This window comes from Schistocerca americana, chromosome X (assembly GCF_021461395.2).
Source record: "Schistocerca americana isolate TAMUIC-IGC-003095 chromosome X, iqSchAmer2.1, whole genome shotgun sequence".
NCBI lineage: Eukaryota > Metazoa > Arthropoda > Insecta > Orthoptera > Acrididae > Schistocerca > Schistocerca americana.
The window spans coordinates 139,097,397-139,119,065 of record NC_060130.1 but is presented as its reverse complement, the minus strand read 5'-3'; the positions used below and the strand labels follow the sequence as shown (position 1 = coordinate 139,119,065).

General features: G+C 40.1%; 1 protein-coding gene across 2 annotated transcripts in view; it reads right to left on the bottom strand.

Moving 5' to 3' along the window:
- LOC124556720 (protein Aster-B-like) overlaps window positions 1–21,669 on the bottom strand; it is a 236,821-nt gene that overhangs the window by 208,219 nt on the left and 6,933 nt on the right. For both annotated transcript variants that reach the window (XM_047130710.1, XM_047130711.1), the window contains exons 3-4: window positions 12,226–12,363; window positions 11,641–11,779 (exon numbers count right to left, since the gene is read on the bottom strand). In XM_047130710.1, coding sequence (XP_046986666.1) covers window positions 11,641–11,779; window positions 12,226–12,363 — 277 coding nt within the window. The remainder of the gene's footprint in view (window positions 1–11,640; window positions 11,780–12,225; window positions 12,364–21,669) is intronic.

Genomic DNA, 21,669 nt, shown 5'->3' with positions numbered 1-21,669 from the left:
GCCAGAGAATATGCAGCACCAATAAGATCTAGCCACTCCAAACACACTGATGTCACTTTAAATGAGACTGTCCACAAAATTTACACACTTGCACTTGCAGCCATAGCACCACCTAATATCAAATGCAACAAATGCAAAGTATAAAGGGTGTTCGAAAGGAAACAAGCCGGAGACACAATTACAGAAACCAATAACTGTATGTAAGAAGTACTGACCCTGGCTGTTGAGACACTTGTCCCACTGTGAAACAAGGTGGTGAATGGCTGTCTCTCAAAATTCCCGAGGCTGCAATGTTAACCAGTTCGACACATACAGCTGGATGTTGTCATGCACATCAGTGCAGGAAAGGTTATGCTGACGTTCTTCTTCATTTCCTGCAGCACGGGACAACAGTGAATGCCCAATGTTACTCGAAAACCTTGACCACCCTTTGCCAAGCAATCTCAACCGTGCGGCTATTCCGCTCCACGACAATGCAAAGCCTCATACGGCCAACACAGTCGCGGCACTCCTGCAGAAATTCAAGTAGGAGGTTATTGGCCACCCTCCATACAGTCCGGACCTCTCCCCCTGTGATTACGCTATTTTTGGTCCCCTTGAAAAGGCTCTGAGGGGGCAAACGATTCACCTTGGACGACGACATCCAACTGTACACGCAGAACTGGTTAACATCGCAGCCCCGGGAGTTTTATGAGACAGTCATTCACCACCTTGTGTCATAGTGGGACAAGTGTGTCAACAGCCAGGGCGAATTCTTCTAACATACAGTTACTGGTTTCTGTAATTATGCCTCCAGTTCATTTCTTTCTGAACGTCCCTTACAGTAAGTGAAATAGAGAGGAAAACGCAGCAAATTGACCCACAGCACTTAATGTATAACCACCAAACAGTTCTAACTTGTCTCAAGTCAAGTAAGGGCTTTATCCAATGGATAGTACCAATAGAAGGCCAACCTGAGACTGGCCTCCTATCTTTATGGTTGGACACACTCTGCAAAATACAAACCTGCACCCCACAGACAAAATCACAGGGGCAGCAACTACAGCACAGCACACACAGCGCACTGAATAGATAACAAAAGTTACACAGTGCAAAGTAAACGTGGTCAAGTGGGGCTACTCTGAAGACGAACAGAGCGAATGTGGAGAAACCCAGACAATTGAACATTTGCTTATTTGCCCATGGGTGGAGTTTGTTTGCACAGCAGAAATCTATTTTTTGTGCAATGAAAAGGCCATTATAGCTGCAGAGTTTTGGAGGAAACGCGTTTAGATGCTCTCACCTGGACATGGGAAGTAAAGCAAGCAAGCAAATAGGGTAGTCACTTATATCGGATTACATAAAAGTACTGCACGGTTTACACAATCAAATGCTTTTCATAAATCAAGAGAAAACCCTTACTGTCCTTAGCATATCTCTTAGCCCTCCAAGTGTCTTATACACAAAAGAATACAGTACGTTTGTATGGTTGTGATCCCTTCCTGAATCTGAATTGCAAATGTGGCAAATTAAGTCTAGTGCCAGTAATTGTCTCCATTAACCTGTTTCCTTCTTTTTATAAAGTAATTTTACTAATGAGTACTGTAATATATCAGGAAACTGACCCCTCATGAAACACATACTGCAAAGGTTACAGATTACTACAACAGTTACTATGAAGCACCGATCTCCATAGCTCAGATTTTAGCACAGCCACGTGAGTCTACTCTTCAGCGACTCAATTTTAGTTTCCCTCTTTCTTTTTGCTATAGCTGCATACAACACAACTGTCTCAAAACACCAACTTTAAAAGTTCTGCGTATTTGCTTTTCCCAAAAAATTTGAATTTGACATGTCATACCTTGACAGGAAACCTGTCAACATTTAACCTCGGTTCTGTCATGCAGTCATTCTTAACATTTCTTAATCATTAATCATGCAACACATCATACAGGGTTATTCTAAATGAAGGACCTATTTTCAAAAATTCATATCTATTCAAGTACAAATCCAAAATGAACAAGCTTTGTACCAATGAAAAGAGGAAGTTTCAAAGTTTTTTTTTTTTTTCATAACGTTTGATATCAATTTAAAAAATTTTGTAATTAGAAATGTGATGAATGTTATAAATGTTCAATGTGGTGACTGCTGGATGCATGGCAAACATCAACATGGTAGCCAAACTCGTCCAACACACATGAAGGTATATCTGATGTTACTGAGCGTATGGCAACAGTGATTCAGTTCCACAGTTCATTCAGATTAATTACAAATATTTAAAATATTATTAAATTGATATCAAACATTATGAAAAAAACTTTGATACTTCCTCTTTTCATTGGTATAAAGCTTGTTCATTTTGGATTTGTACCTGAATAAATATGAAGTTTTGAAAATGGATCCATCATTTAGATTAACCCTGTATTTTTGCCTCTGAGATTGTGGTAGTTTCTGGTATCAGTATTGGATTCAGGTAACTGACCTATATAAAATGATGCAATATACAGTTTCCATACAAGTTACTTTTTTTGAAGACACAAAACAATTCACTTGCTGAAAGTTAATACAGTAGAGACAAAGGAATGACTGACAGAATACCAATTGGTTAACATCTGGAAAGTGTATAATTATTTGACTGCACACACCACACACTAAAATGAAACTGCTCCCTTCTGAAAGACAGAGGCAAAGTTGCAGTAGTTCTGAAGTTCTTCTGGTGGCTCATAAGACAACTGAGCATTCTGTGTGGGTATTTTTTACTATAATATAGCCAGTCATGGCAGGAGAAAATTCATTATCCCCCCCCACCCCCCCATACACACACACACACACACACACACACACACACACACACACACACACACACACACACACGACCCTTTTTAAAATATTACAGAACAATCTATAGTTTTCTTTCTTTATAGGATCACCAGATATCATTTGTGATACACATAATTTTTGTTGTTGTTCTACAGGGAAGTCTTATCCCTCTATCCAGGATTTCCATTTACTGACTTGAGAATTATTTCGTATGATTTTTTTTATTTTTGGAAATACAGCTTCAAACAATTACACAAACTTATTAGAGAACAGGCTAAACAACTTGTCATTAACATTCATTTCCATATGTACAGGGTTCCACTCAATCTGCTGGAAGAGAAAAAGAAAGAGAGAGAGAGAGAGAGAGAGAGAGAGAGTGAGTGTGTGTGTGTGCGTGCGCGCGCACGTGCTAATGAGTACGTGTCATAGAAACTGTATTTACAACCAAAAAACTGTAAGAAACAGTCCACAGGCCACTAAACAAAACCCTGGGTTACTAGAGCAATCAAAATTTCACGTAGAACAGAGAGAAAGTTACATGAATCAGTATGGATATCTTATTATCCCATAAAACAAGGAGAACTATTGATTATACTGTAATGTTTTAAAAGAGTGTCATTAAAAATCCAAAACTATGTACATCACATTTGAAACTAACAATACCTACAACAAAGTAAACAACATATGGCAAGTTATAAAAAGGGATAGTGAGGGAAGAAAGTAGAATGCATGTCTTATATATAAATACATTACAGGGAAATATACACTGATCAGGCAGAACATCATGACCACTGACCTACCATCAATATAAATCCATCCAGGTGGGAGCGGAGTCACCTGGTGAGGAATGACTGCTAGTCACACACATGCACGGTGCATGCAGTATCAGTGAGCATGCTGCCCGCGTGTAGAATGGGAAAGGTGCACAATTGTGATGGCCCAAAGGCTCGGCACATACATTTCAGAAACTGCACGATTTGTCGGGTGTTCGAGGAGTGCTGTGGTAAAAATCTTCAACACATGGTGAAACCACGTACAGGCATCGTGGAGTTTGGCGGCCACCCCTCATTACAGATGTCAGACTTAGGCAGAGCAGACTGGTAAAACAGGACGGGCAGTGAACTGTGATGGAATTAATGTCAGACTTTAATGCTGGGCAGAGTACAAGTGTGTCTGAACACTTAGTGCACCAAACATTCCTAACGATGGGCCTCCGCAGCCAGTGACCCATGCATGTGACAATGTTAACACCACGACATCAGCAACTACGACCGAAAAGGGCACGAGACCACTGGCACTGGCGCACTGGCAGTGTGTGGTGCGGCCTGATGAATCCTGATACCTTCTTCATCACACCGATTGGAGGGAGTGAATCTGTTGTCTTCTGGGGAACAGCTCGTTGACTCCTGTATTGCAGGACAGAGACAAGATGGCAGTGGCTCCATTATGCTCTGGGGAACATTCACATGGGCATCCATGGGTCCACTGGAATTTATGCAAGGCGCCATGATGGCCACGGAGTATCGTACATAGGTTGCAGACCACATATGTCCAATCACGAGGATCATGTTTCCTGACGGCTGTGGTGTTTTTCAGCAAGATAACATGCCATGTCAGTAGGACAGGAGTGTAATGAAACTATTGGAGAACTTAGTGGTGAATTCCCATTGATGTGCTGCCCCACTAACTTGTCAGATCGGAACCCTATCGAATGAATATGGGATGTGATTGAATGTTGCATCAAGACCTTATGGTTCCCCTCCTCGGAATTTACGGAAATTAGGTGTCCTGTGTGTGCAGATATGACACCAACTCCCTACAAACACTTACCAATACCTCATTGCTTCGATGCCATGATGCATCGCCATTGTTATGCGTGCCAGAGGTGGACATAGCAGTTATCAGGTAGGTGATCATAATGTTCTGGCTGATCAGTGTAGTAATAAACATTGAGGGAGTTGCTAATATATACAACTGACAATTAACAGCTGCAGAGGAAACTGGCTGTAAAGCCTCAGAGAGTGACTTCTTAAACCTACTGTATAAAGTTAGCAGCACCAAAGTCAGATGCATGTAATTCTCATCACACTTAGTGAAATCAAAAGCAAACTCAATGAGATGAAAAACTGATGTTATCCTGGGATTGATAATATTTCCACATGGGCACTTGGGCACCATCATTAATACACACATGCAGTCCTGGGTCACATATTTAATGAATCCCAGTGTCATGGTGTCGTATCACTGTGATTAAAATATACATGTATGAAACACTTTTCAAGAAGGACGAAAAAATTGAGACAACCATTGCCCAGCATCCCAGCTAATATATTTTCCCTTGGTCCTACAGTCTGGTGTTCAAAGGAACTGTTGATCACTTGAATGGTCACAAGATGCTCAGTCACTGTTAATTCAGTTTCCATCAAGTCCTATCAATAGATGATGCTATTTTCTCTCTCACTGATCAAATTCTGCAATCTCTTCACAGCGAATTGGTACCAATCAGAGTCCTATGTGACATTTCCAAGGCTTTTTAACTGCATCAACCATTAAATTATGATAATAAAACAGAATTATGGGTTAAGCAGAGTAGTGGGGAAATGGGTTAAGTCTTGGCTAACAGACAGGAAACAGAGGGTAACAATTACTGGCAGTAATGGAATTCTAGCTTCATCTAACTGGGGCACAGTCAACACTGGAGTGACACAAGGCTCTGTGCTGGGGTCCCTGCTGTTTTTTATCTCTATAAATGATCTCTAACTCTCTTCCACTACAGTGAGCAAGTTTGCCCTCTTTCCAGACAATAGAAAAACACTGATTCGTTCACTATCCAACCCCCCCCCCCCCCCCTCTCTCTCTCTCTCTCTCTCTCTCTCTCTCTCTCTCTCTCTCTCTCTCTCTCTCTAACATGTAATGTGGCGCAGCACTAAACAGCAACACAATCTACCCCACCATCGATAATCACTGCAGGAAGAAGAGATGGAAACGCCCATATGATACAAGTATATTCTTTACTGTAGAAATCAATGGAACTGCTGGCGTTTGAGACAAAATCTGATAACACGTTTCACACAGTCTGGTTCTAATGCATTTGGATTCTGGGTGCTCAACTTTAAAGTTATCAGTGCTTGTATAAAGAAATACTTTTCTTTCAATATGACAAAACAATGGAGACTGCCATGAGATAACAAACTTCTCAATTAAAATCCAATAACAAATGCAAAATGACTGTTTTTATAACTGCATCTGAGATAAATATTGCTTGATGACAACTACTATAAAAATGGGAAAGATCCTGTCACTCTGAAATATGATAAAAGCAAGCATGTGTACACGAGGGGAGTGGGGAGATCCGCGTGCACGCGCCCACACACACACACACACACACACACACACACACACACACACACACACAGACAGAGAGACCTCAAATTTTTCATACAACTACAAAGGTACAAAGAAATTAATTCTTAATCAAATGTGAACAGTAAAAAGAACTACTTTAAAAACAATGTTTGATATAAATAAGTGTCTGTCTGACTACTGATATAAAAATTCAAAACAGCCTGCCACTCTGATACACATTTAAATCTAGGCTTAACACCTTAGGGAGGAACTGTGACACTAAATAAATAAATTTTTAATACTTCAACTGAACTTGTCCAGTTGTTATTTAAAACAGAGATGAATGATTAATTTAGAGAATTCCCTCTTGTCAGCAAATAAAATACAAGGAACTGTAACGTGGCATACCAAAATTGGTACACAAGTACCACACACCTGTGCATCCTCTCATTAGGGGAATAATCCTGAGTCAATGGGGAGAGTCTTATACAAAGTCTTGTGAGAACTGCTGCCATCATCTCTCCTTGGTTGAAGAGAAAGACACTATGGTCATGTTGACTCGAGACTTAGCTACTGAGACTCCCACACATTCATTTCGTATCCCTCAACACCAACAACACAAATTTTATGAGGATCCACACTGTGTTAAGTGATTTATATCATATGCTTCCGTAGTTGTCGTATGTGCTACCTTTGCAATAGGTAGAGGATGTTCTAGCTACTTTGGAGCGACTCTTCTGGGTACATTTACTGAGTGGACAGCTGAGCGCACCTGGAATCTGAACGGATGACTTTTCACACTTGATGCTAGATCATCCATATGAGCACCCTGAGGACCATGGAAAGGGTTGACCAATTTGACAATGTGCTACATGTGACACCTGAATTTTGCAGCTACAAGTGACATACGGCATGAGTGTGAAAACAATACCTGAGCAGTCTGTTACAGAGAAGTGTGTAATGAACACAGCAGCATCTCAAGAGTCAATCAACTTTGAACACAGGATGATAATCAGCGCACGACAAATGGGTCATAGATTCTAAAAGAATTCAGGTTTCTGAGATCAACAGTATCTAAGATAGGGCTTCAATATCACAGAGACAATGTTTCCACACACATAAACCATAGAACAGGGCTACCATGAGTGTGTACCGAATGGACATCCTGTCACCTCACCACGGCCATACAAGACAATGGATAGTCTAACTGTGAGTCAGGTAGCTACCAATTTGAATGTGGAGTGTCAGGATCCTGTTCCTATGATGACTGCATAGAGCCAAATGCACCACATAGGCTTCAGCAGCAGCCATCCAACTCGTGTCCCACTGCAGACACCCCAACACAGCTTAAGAACTGGTATGGGACCACAAACATCATCAATGGACCATGAAACAGTGGCAACATGCAACACAGCCTGTTGACAAGCTTATTGGCAGGTGGCAGAATAGCATATGTCCCATGAAGCTATGGATCCTACGTGTCATCAAGGTTGTGTCAAGTCAAAACACAGTTCAGTTATGATCTGGACTGTGTTCACATGGTCACAGTTAGGCCCCATTGTCTATCTGCATGATCAATGAAAGATGCACGTTATACAGATATTCTTGTAGGCCATCTCCATCCCTTTCTAGTAACAGAGTACCCTGACAGAGATGCCATGTTTCAACAGTACAATTTGACATGTCACCTCTCTATGGTTGAAAGCAGGAGGATTGATGAACAGTCCAGTGGATCCTCAACTACAAGTTGCTACCCCCTCACCTCCCCAAATCACCCATCTTAACCCAATCAAGTATTTATGGGATGTTGCTGATACTCAAACCCAACAGTAGCTATACAATAACAATTGCCGATAGTGCTGTAGGGTCAGTATATCTGTAGAAAGATTCTAACGGTTCATAGAATTATTGCAGTTTTGACAGCTAGTAAATGAGTGAATCATTACTAGCAAACATCCAGTGGCTTTCCATGACTTTTGACAACTCTGTATTAAGTTTGGTATTGAACACAGTATATTATTCAGCATGTGTAACCTGAGTCCACAGATGGGGAAATTAATGGAGCAAGCAATAGTGCCCCTCTATTGTGCCTATCAGTATGAAAATCTTCAAATTACTGTACTAAAATCATCATTAAAAATTATTTCAAAAGGCATAGTATGGAGTACAGAACTTGCTGCACACTGTCAGTTTTAAACTCTAAGAGTCTCACAAGTAGCCAGCAAGGGAATCTGTACCAACCTTGTATCAAGACACTTGTATCTCATTAATGTTGCTTTACCTGAATACCAAGTGAATGTTTGGCTCATAGACAGTTCCAAGCAGTCACGGTTAACAGTAGGGAAAGAGGTGACTATAGATGTGCTGAGACCTTTTACGCATTCTGCATCATCTGTAGTTGCTGTGAAAATACAGGGCTATTACAAATGATTGAAGCGATTTCATAAATTCACTGTAGCTCCATTCATTGACATATGGTCACGACACACTACAGATACGTAGAAAAACTCATAAAGTTTTGTTCGGCTGAAGCCGCACTTCAGGTTTCTGCCGCCAGAGCGCTCGAGAGCACAGTGAGACAAAATGGCGACAGGAGCCGAGAAAGCGTATGTCGTGCTCGAAATGCACTCACATCAGTCAGTCATAGCAGTGCAACGACACTTCAGGAAGAAGTTCAACAAATATCCACCAACTGCTAACTCAATTCGGCGATGGTATGCGCAGTTTAAAGCTTCTGCATGCCTCTGTAAGGGGAAATCAACAGGTCGGCCTGCAGTAAGCGAAGAAACAGTTGAACGCGTGCGGGCAAGTTTCACGCGTAGCCCGCGGAAGTCGACGAATAAAGCAAGCAGGGAGCTAAACATACCACAGCCGACGGTTTGGAAAATCTTACGGAAAAAGCTAAAGCAGAAGCCTTACCATTTACAATTGCTACAAGCCCTGACACCCGATGACAAAGTCAAACGCTTTGAATTTTCGGCGCGGTTGCAACAGCTCATGGAAGAGGATGCGTTCAGTGCGAAACTTGTTTTCAGTGATGAAGCAACATTTTTTTCTTAATGGTGAACAGACACAATGTGCGAATCTGGGCGGTAGAGAATCCTCACGCATTCGTGCAGCAAATTTGCAATTCACCAAAAGTTAACGTGTTTTGTGCAATCTCACGGTTTAAAGTTTACGGCCCCTTTTTCTTCTGCGAAAAAAAACTTTACAGGACACGTGTATCTGGACATGCCGGAGAATTGGCTCATGCCACAACTGGAGACCGACAGCGCCGACTTCATCTTTCAACAGGATGGTGCTCCACCGCACTTCCATCATGATGTTCGGCATTTCTTAAACAGGAGATTGGAAAACCGATGGATTGGTCGTGGTGGAGATCATGATCAGCAATTCATGTCATAGCCTCCACGCTCTCCCGACTTAACCCTATGTGATTTCTTTCTGTGGGGTTATGTGAAAGATTCAGTGTTTAAACCTCCTCTACCAAGAAACATGCCAGAACTGCGAGCTCGCATCAACGATGCTTTCGAACTCATTGATGGGGACATGCTGCACCGAGTGTGGGAGGAGCTTGATTATCGGCTTGATGTCTGCCGAATCACTAAAGGGGTACATATCGAACATTTGTGAATGCCTAAAAAAACTTTTTGAGTTTTTGTATGTGTGTGCAAAGGATTGTGAAAATATCTCAAATAATAAAGTTATTGTAGAGCTGTGAAATCGCTTCAATCATTCGTAATAACCCTGTATTAGTGGTGACTATGCAGTATTTGCACATATGCTGGACATCGGGCCGACTGTATATGCTCCAACACCTCAAGCTGCAATGAGTGGAGAATCTTACAATATTAAAATTGCACAGACCTACATACAAGACTACCATACTCCAACTGAGGATGAACAAAACCGTAAAACAGTATGCAGCTAGAATTTTATGCCTGCCGGTTCTTCCTATCCAGAGGCTTTGGAATGTTCATGGCTTTGAATAGCTGATGCCAAACACAGCAAACAATTCAGCTCCAAGTGACCAGAATTCTGCATACAAATAAGGCTTACTCATGTATGGGAGGTTCTTGGGAAACCCTTACAAAACAAATGTCAATGAAAGAACAATGAAGAATATGACATTCATGTCACAATGCAGTTATTCCTCTTAACAATTTCAGTGCTCTGGGTTGTATCATACTTTTTGTGTTAAAAACATGTTGAAAATTAAAGAGCAGGCCAAGTATTTAGGTATGGAATTAGATCAACTGCATGCTTACAACCACATGGACAACATAACTATAAATATGTGGCATCTGCAAACAGGTCGCGCATATGTTCATAGGACTTTTTCTCTGTTGCCCACAAACAATAAAGCTATAAGACACTGTATCAATTACTCAAAATTAAATTTTATGTTATATTTAAAGGTTTAGAATAAGAGAAATTAGTTAGATTGCCATGTATTACACACACAAATACGTATCAGCACTACTGTCACACTATCTAGTATGATGACAGTAAATAATGTTTCCCCAGGAATCTATGCCAACACAACAATGAACAAAAAGAACAAGTAAATAACACAGAATAACTATCCACCACATAAACTACACAAAGCAGTAAGTTATGAGCAACAAACAGCTCACTTTTCAACTAAAACTGAACCTGAAACAATGGCTTTCAAGCAAGTGATGAGGTCTCTTTCTCTAAACAGCTGTTTTATACTGAAAACATTACTTACAGCCCTCCCCCCAACCACCACCTTGGTCTATTCCTTCCCTTCAACAGTGCATCTTTCCCCACTGTTTCCAGCATATTCCCACAGCATTTACCACAAATACTTCACTATTTAAAACGTGTCCCCATTGTCGAAACAAGCATTTAATTTTCTGTAACACTGCAAGTTGTCTGGAGCCTTACCAGGCAATTACAATCTCAAATCATTCAGTCATAATATCAAACTGTACCAGAACTTTCCAAAGGTTTTAAGGAGGAAGAACACATGTTCTAGTCCGTGTCATAAATCATATGGTTAGTATTTTTTTATAATTATCATATGAAAATGACAACAAAAATCTCAATATTCGAAGCAGAAAATAACTGTTTCCACTTTTTGAAAGTCCTTTGCATCTGCCTTATAATAAGCACAAGGCAAATTAACTTTGGACCTAAATCAATACAGATTTTGCATTGTGATAGCAAATGAATATCTAAGCATTAATAATGTAAATTTCCTAAAAGTTACAGTAGCATGAATGGATAAAAGTTGATAAGTAAGCTCAAAATCCTAACATGCAGCTGAAATGCATCTCATTTGGAAACTTGACTTGAGTACCACATATTCCTAGCAGCAAAGGGAAAGAAACAAATAAGTAAATACACAGTCTGTGAAACATTGTTCAATAACAAATGCCTGCATATATCATGTTTATTTCTTTTGGGTCCCTTGAATTATAAAATAAAAATACCACAGACAATTCTGATCTTACACTATACCCCACTAACCTCAAAAGTATCTGGTTTCTCCACAGTTGTGCTGCTGTTACCAGTCAGTATAATATCACCTTTGGAATGGTCCCGCTTGTGTTGTTGTCGGGGGGACGGGCGTGGACTTGACTGTGGACTCGTACTTGGGCTTGGAGACCTACATAGAACACACTCACACATGATATCTGAGGGCACCTTCACAAAAAAGCAGCAGGAGGACAGGTATGTGTTAATTACTGATCAACACAAAAGGCAAACAGCAAACAAAACCCACTAACACATTTAAAAAGCTTAACACTATGTTCTCAGGTAAGACAGTGGGTACAGGCAGCTCACTATATCAAATTAAGCTGTACTTCTAGTACATATTAAGGCAAATGTACCTGTCTGAAGAAATATGCCCAAATACAGGGCAAAAAGCATGAATGGATAATAATACAATGTCAGTACATGGGATGATTACATTATGCTCAACAATTACATTAAAAATGAAACTGTGGCCACTGTAGTTTTCTATGCAGTGCTCAATAAAAGTTTATATTAATGCCTAAATGATGAACAAATCACAGTTTCTTTAGCTAACGTCACACAAGCCATGTTTACCGTGGTTCCAGGGAGCCATTGGGATTAGCAACATGACAGGCAGAGGGTAAAGTCATTGTGTTGAACGTCAAGGATGAACTGATGCTACTCCCAATTACGTCGTGACTAGATATTAACAGGTTCTCCACAGACTTACGCCTGAAAATACAAAAGACTCGCTGTAATGCAAAGCTTTACTTCAATACTAGATAATGACATACAACATACCAATAAACACAAGGGAATTATTACACAAGAAAATATTAAGCTTGTGACTGCTCAGAACAGTTAAATTTATATGGCAAGGAATTCTACACATGCATTATGGGTGGAAACAAATCTAATCAGAGAGCAAGGCTAAAAACAAAGAATTTACTCCACAAATCTACTATGCAAACATGCAATGAATATACACTGCAGACAAGCACACTGACTTTTGTATAGTGAATGTTGACATAATAAACTTAGCAAACCACTTGGAATCATAGAGATGTGTGAGAATGTGTTAACAGCCATGCACCAAACCCTTGCACACCAGCAGTAGTGTGTTGATAGAAAGTTACACAAATAATGAACCCAATTTTCATTTTCCATATCACACATTTCAAGCACGCCACAGAAAAATCATAGATTTAGTAGTATAATGCCTTACTGTGCTGTAATTACAAATATTACCCATTGGCTACAATGACAACTACAGTTTATTTTTAAGCAAGTACCTTGGAAAACTGAGACAAGAAGAGCTAAGTACCCAAGAAACAGAACAGACTTCACAACAATGTGAATTACCTAAAATTTTCAATAGAATATTGTCAATACAGAACACAAATTTTTTTTTAAAAAAAAAAAGCACCTGGGAAATCTTTTTAACACAGCTGTATCAAATTATTCCCTCTCCTTTCAGAATGTAATAAATGCACATACAAAATTTTCAAGATTGCTTTATCAGAATCCATTTCTAGAGAAAATCCACTTTTGGGCCTCAATACATGGAATACAGAAAACAATGGTGGTGTGGAAGTACACCACAAATGTGTGCTCTAGGTGTTGAATTTCTGAAATGTCTTCTAATACCAATGTTTCTGACACCTGTCTCTTGTCTACAAAAATTAACTTTTTCTTATACCTTTCTCCCATTGCTAAATATCTCATCATCACAAATGCTTGTTGAGTTGACTTACTTTTTCTAAAGCTAAAATGATTTTTATTCACCAGATCTTCAGAGCTTTCAACATATTTACTGTCGCTGACTCTTTAAAGGTTAGACTGGTAGCCAGAACAGTGACACTGCCACGTCAAAGTATTTCATGTGCCACATGTTTCTAAATGAAACAATCACATATGATTTTGTCACGTGTAACTTATGGATCAAAGGCATTACTCTTCATTTCTGCTGTGGACAGCCATACTGTTGTGAAATCAGTTAAACAGTGCTGGTTCAAAATGAAAGGAAGAATGCTCGATCCAAAACCATTTCAATCTACGAAGAAAAGACAAGATGAATTGATTTATTCTCCCAGTGGATTAATTAAAATATTGTAGTCTCTACAAGCCCATCCCTATGGCCATATGAGTTAAAGTGCCGTTTACAGGATGGGTAGCTGTGCCAGCCCCGGATTGAATCTGTTCGGTGGATTAACAATGAGGGGCAGTATGCCAACCAACTTGGATGTAGTTTTTAAGTGGTTCCTACATCCCACTAGGTGAATATTGAGGTGGAACCTGTTTCCCACCTCAGTTACACTGTTTGCACACACTTGGAAAGCTTTTGGTATCTTTCACATGAATAACACCTCAACAGACAGATAGGGTAGATGTAGTCAACCCCGAGGGTAATAGGATGGCAAAGGGAGGGCACCCAGCCATCTCTTAAATTAGCCATGCCAAATTCATTAATAAACATGCCAATCCTGTGCTGATGTGGGACTAAAGCACAAGAAAAAGATGATCATCAGAATATGAACAACAAATCCAATGTACATTAAGACGAACTGCTGAATGTAGATGCTTGTGATCGAAAAGTGAAGAGAATATAAACTATCTGAATGAACCTGTAGGATTTGTTACTCTGCAGTTACTCAAAAATGAGCATTTAGAGTGGATCACTTTAATCTAAGGAACAGCAAAAACAAAGTGGTAGGGTCTATTAATTGTTGGCAGTTCATATGTATGGCAGTAATGATACCAATAAGGGAAAGGAAGCAAGGGATGGGTAGGAACACCAAGTGCACTCAATGTGTATGCCTGAAGCCATCATTCAGATTCCAGTAGTCATCGAGGGAACAGGGTGCGATCAACTACAGACTATGGCGCACTTTGGAACAAACATTATCCATCATCTGGGCTCCAAGGTCATACTTGGCCGATTCCTATGACTAGCAGTGTGTTGAGAATACTGGCCTTGCTCCCGGAATTTCAATGAAGCTCAAAATCGGCAGCATAGCCCCCAGAACACATGTCGTCCTGGTTCCGAGTCGAGTGGAAGGCTTTAACCAGAGACTTCAAAGGTTCTATGACAAGGTAGGCTGTGGCTGTCTAGACTTGCGCTATAATGTTGAGAGGAGAGGCCCACTAAATGGGTCAGGTGTGCACTACAGATCAGGGACAGCTATCAAAGTAATTGACTGTATGTGTGTGTGTGTGTGTGTGTGTGTGTGGGGGGGGGGGGGGGGGGGGGGGGGTTGCACACAAGAGTTTTTTTTTTAAGATTAGACAACTTTCCATGCACTCCAGATAACTATAGCTGTAAGAAACCCAGAAGCATTAGTGTAAGATACAAAGAAATGCACTCCCCATCCCCGGGGGAGAGCATCAAAATCCTTATGGTTAACTGCCCAAGCATTCACAAGAAAGTTCCAGAGTTTCAAGTGCTCCTAAAGCAGTACAGCTCATAATACTAGAAGCTGGTTAAAACCTGAAGTTAGCAGTAGAGAGATCTTTAGGGATAATTTATGCACATACCGAAAGGATGGGGAAATGGGCTGTGGAGACGGTGTATTTGTCACAGAAGACAAGAAATTCAAATGCACAAAGATAGAAACTGAAGCTGCATCTGAAACTATTTGGGAAAGACACAGTTTCAAGGGTGGACATAAAATCATAATGAGGTCCTTCTATTAATTACCAGTCCCATCTCCTGATGTAACTGAGAACCTTGGAGAAAATGTCAGTTTGCTTGTACATAAATTCCCTAATCATACTGTAACCACTGGAGGAAACTTTAATCATCTAACAATCAACTGGGATAACTAGAGCTTTGTTAGTTGTGGGTGTGACAAGCCACCCTATGAAACAGTACTAAATGCCTTCTTTGAAAACTACTAGAACATATTTCAGAACCCCACTCACTCATGATGGAAATACATTAGACATAATGGCAACAAACAGACCTGACCTCTTTGAGGAAGTCCACATTAAAATGGGTACTAGTGACCATGAGGCAGTTATAGCAACAATGAATACTGAAGCACAAAGAGCAACTAAAACAAGTGGAAAGATTTATATATTCAGCAAACTAGACAGAAAAAGTAGTAGGGTCATATTTCAATGAGGAACTTGAAACTTTTAGCTTCGCACAGGAGCATGTAGAAGAACTATAGTTCCAGTTTAAAAGAATAGTTGACCATGCACTGGAGAGATGCTTGGCCTGTGGAACATTCATGATGGAAGAGATCCTCCACAGTATATAGACACAGCAAAGAAACTTCTAAGCAAACAGGACTGCTGAACGATAGTTTAAAAACAAATCATATGGTTCTAGATACAGAGATGCTGAATGAAATGAAATGGCAGTCAAGAGAGCAATGTGTGAAGCTTTCAATGACTATTGTAGCAAAATATTGTCAAAAGGTCTTTCACAAAACCCAAAGACATTCTGGTCATACATAAAGGCTGTTAATGGCACTCATGATCAAAGCAGGAATTGAAATCAAGAATAGCAAAGCAAAGGTAGAAATGTTTAACTCTGTTTTCAAATGTTCGGAGTATTGCCCCAGTTCACTTCTTGTACCATTGAAAAGATGAGTGAAATAGATATTAGTGTCACTGGCATTGAGAAATAGCTGGAATCATTACTCTGAACAAAGCCCCAGGACTCTATGGAATCCCTTTCAGATTCCACATCCAATTTGCAGCTGAGTTAGTAGTAAACTAAAATCTATTATAGATGCCTCGAAATAAAGACCAAGGCCAGTAGCTGCAAGAAGGCACAAGTCACACTCCCTACAAGAACGGTAGCAGAAATGATCCTAAAAACTAGCGTCCAATATCCTTGACACCCATTTCCTGCAGAATCTTAGAACATATTCTGAGCTCAAACATAGTGAGGCGTCTCCCCTGTGCCATCCACCACAGATTTCAAAATCGTAGATCACGTGAAACCCAGTTCACGCTTTCCTCACGACACTCCACAAGTCGTGGACCAAGGTAGTCAGGTAGATGTAGTATATCTCAATTTCCGAAAAGCATTTGACTCAATACCACATCTATGCTTATTATCAAACGCGCAACTGTATGGGGTATCAGATGAAATTTGTCCCTCAACTGAGGATTTCTTGGTAGGGAGGCTACAGCACATTACCTTGGATGGAGAGTCATAGACAGATATAGAAATAACTTCGGGTGTACCCAGGGAAGCGTGTTTGTTATCTTGCTGTTCATGTTGCACACTAATGATATTGTGCACAATATTAATGGTAATCTGAGACTTCTCACAGATGATGCAGTTACCTACAACAAAGTACAGTCTGAACAAAGATGCACAAATATTCAGTCAGACCTTGATAAGATTTCCAAGTGGTGTAAGAATGGCAACATGCTTTAAATATTTGGAAATGTAAAATTGTGCACTATACAAAATGAAAAAAACATTGTATCCTATGAATATAATATCAGTGAGTCACAGCTGAAATCTGTAAACTCATACAAATACCTGTGTGTAACACTTACAAGGGAACCTCCCCATCGCACCCCCCTCAGATTTAGTTATAAGTTGGCACAGTGGATAGGCCTTGAACAACTGAACACAGATCAATCGAGATAACAGGAAGAACTTGTGTGGAACTATGAAAAAAATTAGTAAAATATACAAACTGAGTAGTCCATGCGCAAGATAGGCAACAACAAGGGGTATGCAAGCTCAGGAGCGCCGTGGTCCCGTGGTTAGCGTGAGTAGCTGCGGAACGAGAGGTCGTTGGTTCAAGTCTTCCCTCGACTGAAAATTTTACCTTATTTATTTTCGCAAAGTTATGATCTGTCCATTCGTTCATTGACGGCTCTGTTCACTGCAATAAGTTTAGTGTCTGTGTTTTGTGACCGCACCGCAAAACCGTGTGATTAGTAGACGAAAGGGCGTGCCTTTCCAATGGGAACCGAAAACATTTGATCACAAGGTCATAGGTCAACCGATTCCTCCACAGGAAAACACGTCCGATATATTCTATACGACACTGGCAACGGCATGTGCGTCACATGACAGGAATATGTTCTCGACCCACCTAACTTGTACACTTAGCGAATGGGTAAAAAGATTCTTCTACCTTGCCTGATTTAGGTTTTCTTGTGGATGTGATAATCACTCCCAAAAAAGTGATGAAAACATAAGAGTTTGTCACATAAACTGAAAATAAAAAATTCAACTTTTCACTCGAGGGATGACTTGAACCTAGGACCTCTCGTTCCGTAGCTGCTCTCGCTAACCACGGGACCACGGCGCTCCTTGACTCCCATTGTCCTTGATGTTACCTATCTTCACATGGACTACTCAGTTTGTATATTTTACTAATTTTTTTCATAGTTCCACACAACTTCTTCCTGTTTTCTCGATTGATCTGTGTTCAGTTTTTCAAGGCCTATCCACTGTGCCAACTTATAACTAAATCTGAGGGGTGTGCGATAGGGAGGTTCCCTTGTTAGTAGGGACATGAAATGGAACAGTCACATAGGTTCAGTCATGGGTAAAGCAGGTAGCAGACTTTGGTTTACTGGTAGAATACTTGGGAAATGCAAACAGTCTACAAAGGCAATTGCTTAAAAACAGCTCGTGTGACCCATCCTGGAATATTACTCAAGTGTGTGGGATCCATACCAAAAGAGGACTAGCAGGGAATATTAAACGTATGCAGAAAAGAGCAGCATGAAGGGTAACAGGTTTGTTTGACCCACAGGAGAGTGTCACAGCAATGACGAAAGAACTAAACTTGCAGACTCTTGAAGACAGACATGAACTATTCCTCAAAAGCCTACTAACAAAGTTTCAAGAAGGATTGAAACGATAAGATCAGATTAATTACAGCATACACAGAAGCATTTAAACAATCATCCTTCCCACACACCATAAGTGAATGGAATGGGAAAAAATCCTAATAATTGGTACAGTGGGACATAGGGACATTCTCTCTGGCATGCACCCCTACAGTAGCTCACAAGGTATAGATGTAGATGCATATCTTTTATTAGGAAATTATTCACTAAAAGTCATTTATTCACTAAAATGTGTTATGATTTACCCCCTTGAAGCACAACAATAACAGCACTTAAGACTGAATAAAAGTTGTGCCATATACTTTGATTAGTTGGTAATAAAATTCAAGTAGCTTCTGGGGACACACCTTCCCTACATAGTGATGATGAACAAGTTAGAAATGCCATCAAGATCATCCAACACAGTGCTATAAGTGATTATATATAAAACAAAGATGAGGTGACTTACCGAACAAAAGCGCTGGCAGGTCGATAGACACACAAACAAACACAAACATACACACAAAATTCAAGCTTTCGCAACAAACTGTTGCCTCATCAGGAATGTTTCCTTCCATTATAGTGCTATAAGTGAGATGGATAAGGAGAGCCACAAATTGACTACAGCTTCACTGAAATATTCACTCTTGTACTTAACTGAAGTTATTTACAGAATTCAAGGAAACCTTATCAGTACATTAAGATGTGGATTCCAATGACAAATATACATAACTGCTAGAAATGGCTTAAGTAAACCATCTGAGCCCAACAAATGACTAAGCCACCATCAGTGGTACACAGAAAGTGGCTAATAACCCAGATATGACTTTTTGCAGTGATAATATATTCATGACATGCATCAAAACAGTCTTTATTGTTATTCCTAATCCACACACACACAAAATGGATCAATCGTGTCAAATGGATGACACACTTTGTTCCATTCTGAAGAAATTTCAAATTCAAGGAAGTTGATAGGTACAAGTTTACAAGAAAGAATGACATTTCAGTCTATCTCAAGATGCACAGTGTTACATTTTTTTAAGAAAGTAATGTTTTACCCGGCACATTCATACTTTGCAGGAGAGCTTCTGTAAAGTTTGGAAGGTAGGAGACGAGGTACTGGCAAAAGTAAAGCTGTGAGGACGGGGCATGAGTCGTGCTTGGGTAGCTCAGATGGTAGAGCACTTGCCCACAAAAGGCAAAGGTCCTGAGTTCAAGTCTCGGTCCGACACACAGTTTCAATCTGCCATGAAGTTTCAAATCAGCACACACTTCGCTACAGAGTGAAAATCTCATTCTGGAAACATTCAAACTAATTTCAAATTATATGACAGTTTCAGCTGCCATAAGCTATTATCACATCACAAACACTTGTTATGGTTCAATTCCATCACTGTGGAAATCACATTGTAAATGAGTGACTATGTGTTTTCCAGAGTAGCTGGATTAAACCACGGCATATGTTTTATGATGTAAGGATGACTGATGACAGCAGAAACAGGACATTTCATTTTACATTAGGGTTATTTCACTGGACAATAATCTTTATCAAAAAGTTTACAGACTTGATGGAAGCTGTGGTTTCCATCCTCAGACCGATAGCCGAATCACACAGAGCATTCACTGAGGCTGTAAAGAAATTCTCCAGACTGTTGATGCCATGTAGTACTTGAAACTCACATTTTCTTTGTCTTACACCACTGCGCTTGCTGTTCAGTTTGCTACAGAGAGCTGGGTCTAAAAAAGATAGTTTTTGTGAGGCAACAGTAGAAGCTGGGACAAACTCACCGAGTTGCTGACAGCATCGGAAAGGAATAAAGGACTAAAAGCACAAAAGAACTAGATCTAATCAGGAGCAGCCAAAAAGCATGAAGATTACTGAGATGCCTCAATAGTAATACCACCAGGTGTAATAAACACTATGACATCACTGCAGACCAGATAGCGCATGACTGGCAAAGCCAAACACAAAGTAAAAGTACCTAAACCACACCACATGGGTCAGAAGGAAGTAGATGGTCTAGTTACCCTATTTCAAATGTCAGGATTCAACAAGCCTATCAAAAGCAGCATAGCCAGTGAAATGGCCAGCTTAAATGACATCCAAATGGAACAAATAAAGAACTATGGCCCATCCACAAGAGAATGGATTGTATAAGGTCTTCAACAGTTGCATGAACAGCCATCAAATACCAAAGATATGGCAAAAAAGCAGAGAGATAACCCTTCTTCAACCTAGAAAGGAAGCAAAGCACCCCAAAAATTTTAGGCTGGTTAGCCAGTTAATCCACTTGTACAAATTGCTAAAATCCACAATTCTAAACAGAAGTCCACCTATAAGCAACCCTCTACTTATACACGAGCAAGCAGGGATAAGCCCCAAGGGCAACTGTAAAGGGCAGCTCTTTGCTCTTACTCATTTCAAAGAGGCAGGTTAGAAAATAGTCAGGTTACTGGTGTCGCTTTCGTAGACTCGACAGCAATGTACAATGCTGTCAGTTACCAATAACTATATGTTCAATTACAGAATCTGCTCAACAACCTCGATCTTGCTGAAGTTATCAGCACTCTCTCGCACAATTTTAAGTTTTTTGTTGACTTCCAAGAACAGCAAAGTCTCTGAAGAGCACATTACGGAAGTGTTCTAACTTCTTTTCAACATATGCACCAACAACCAACTGCTGATTCCAAATATAAGAAGCTTCCTCTGTGCAGATGATTTAGCTCTTTCTGCACAGAGTAACAGCTTTGACACTGGGGAGAGAAAACTGGCAACTGCCCTCTAAAGTCTATCGGGATACCATACTGCTGATAGCAAACCCTATTAAGACAAGTCTGCATTCTATCTATGGAACAGAGAAGCTACATACAGTACAGTTAGGAGCATAGTTACAGCACTGTCACACCCCAAAATGGCTGCAAGTAGTACTTGAAAGAACACTTACATTCAAAAATTGTAGTCCATGCGAGGATAACAAAATGAAAATCTCCACACAAGACAATCTGATTTGAAAATTTACAGTGTGAAAATGGGATCACATTCTCCTCAAGCAGTGAACCAGCAATTGCACTCTCTCTCCCCCACCCACTGTAGAATATCTCTCCCCTGTCTGGTACAACTCATCACATTATATAAGGCAAATAGATACAATACTCAATGAAACATATACACTGATTTTAGGTTAATATGAGTGTACTCCAACAAATAAACTTTATCACGTG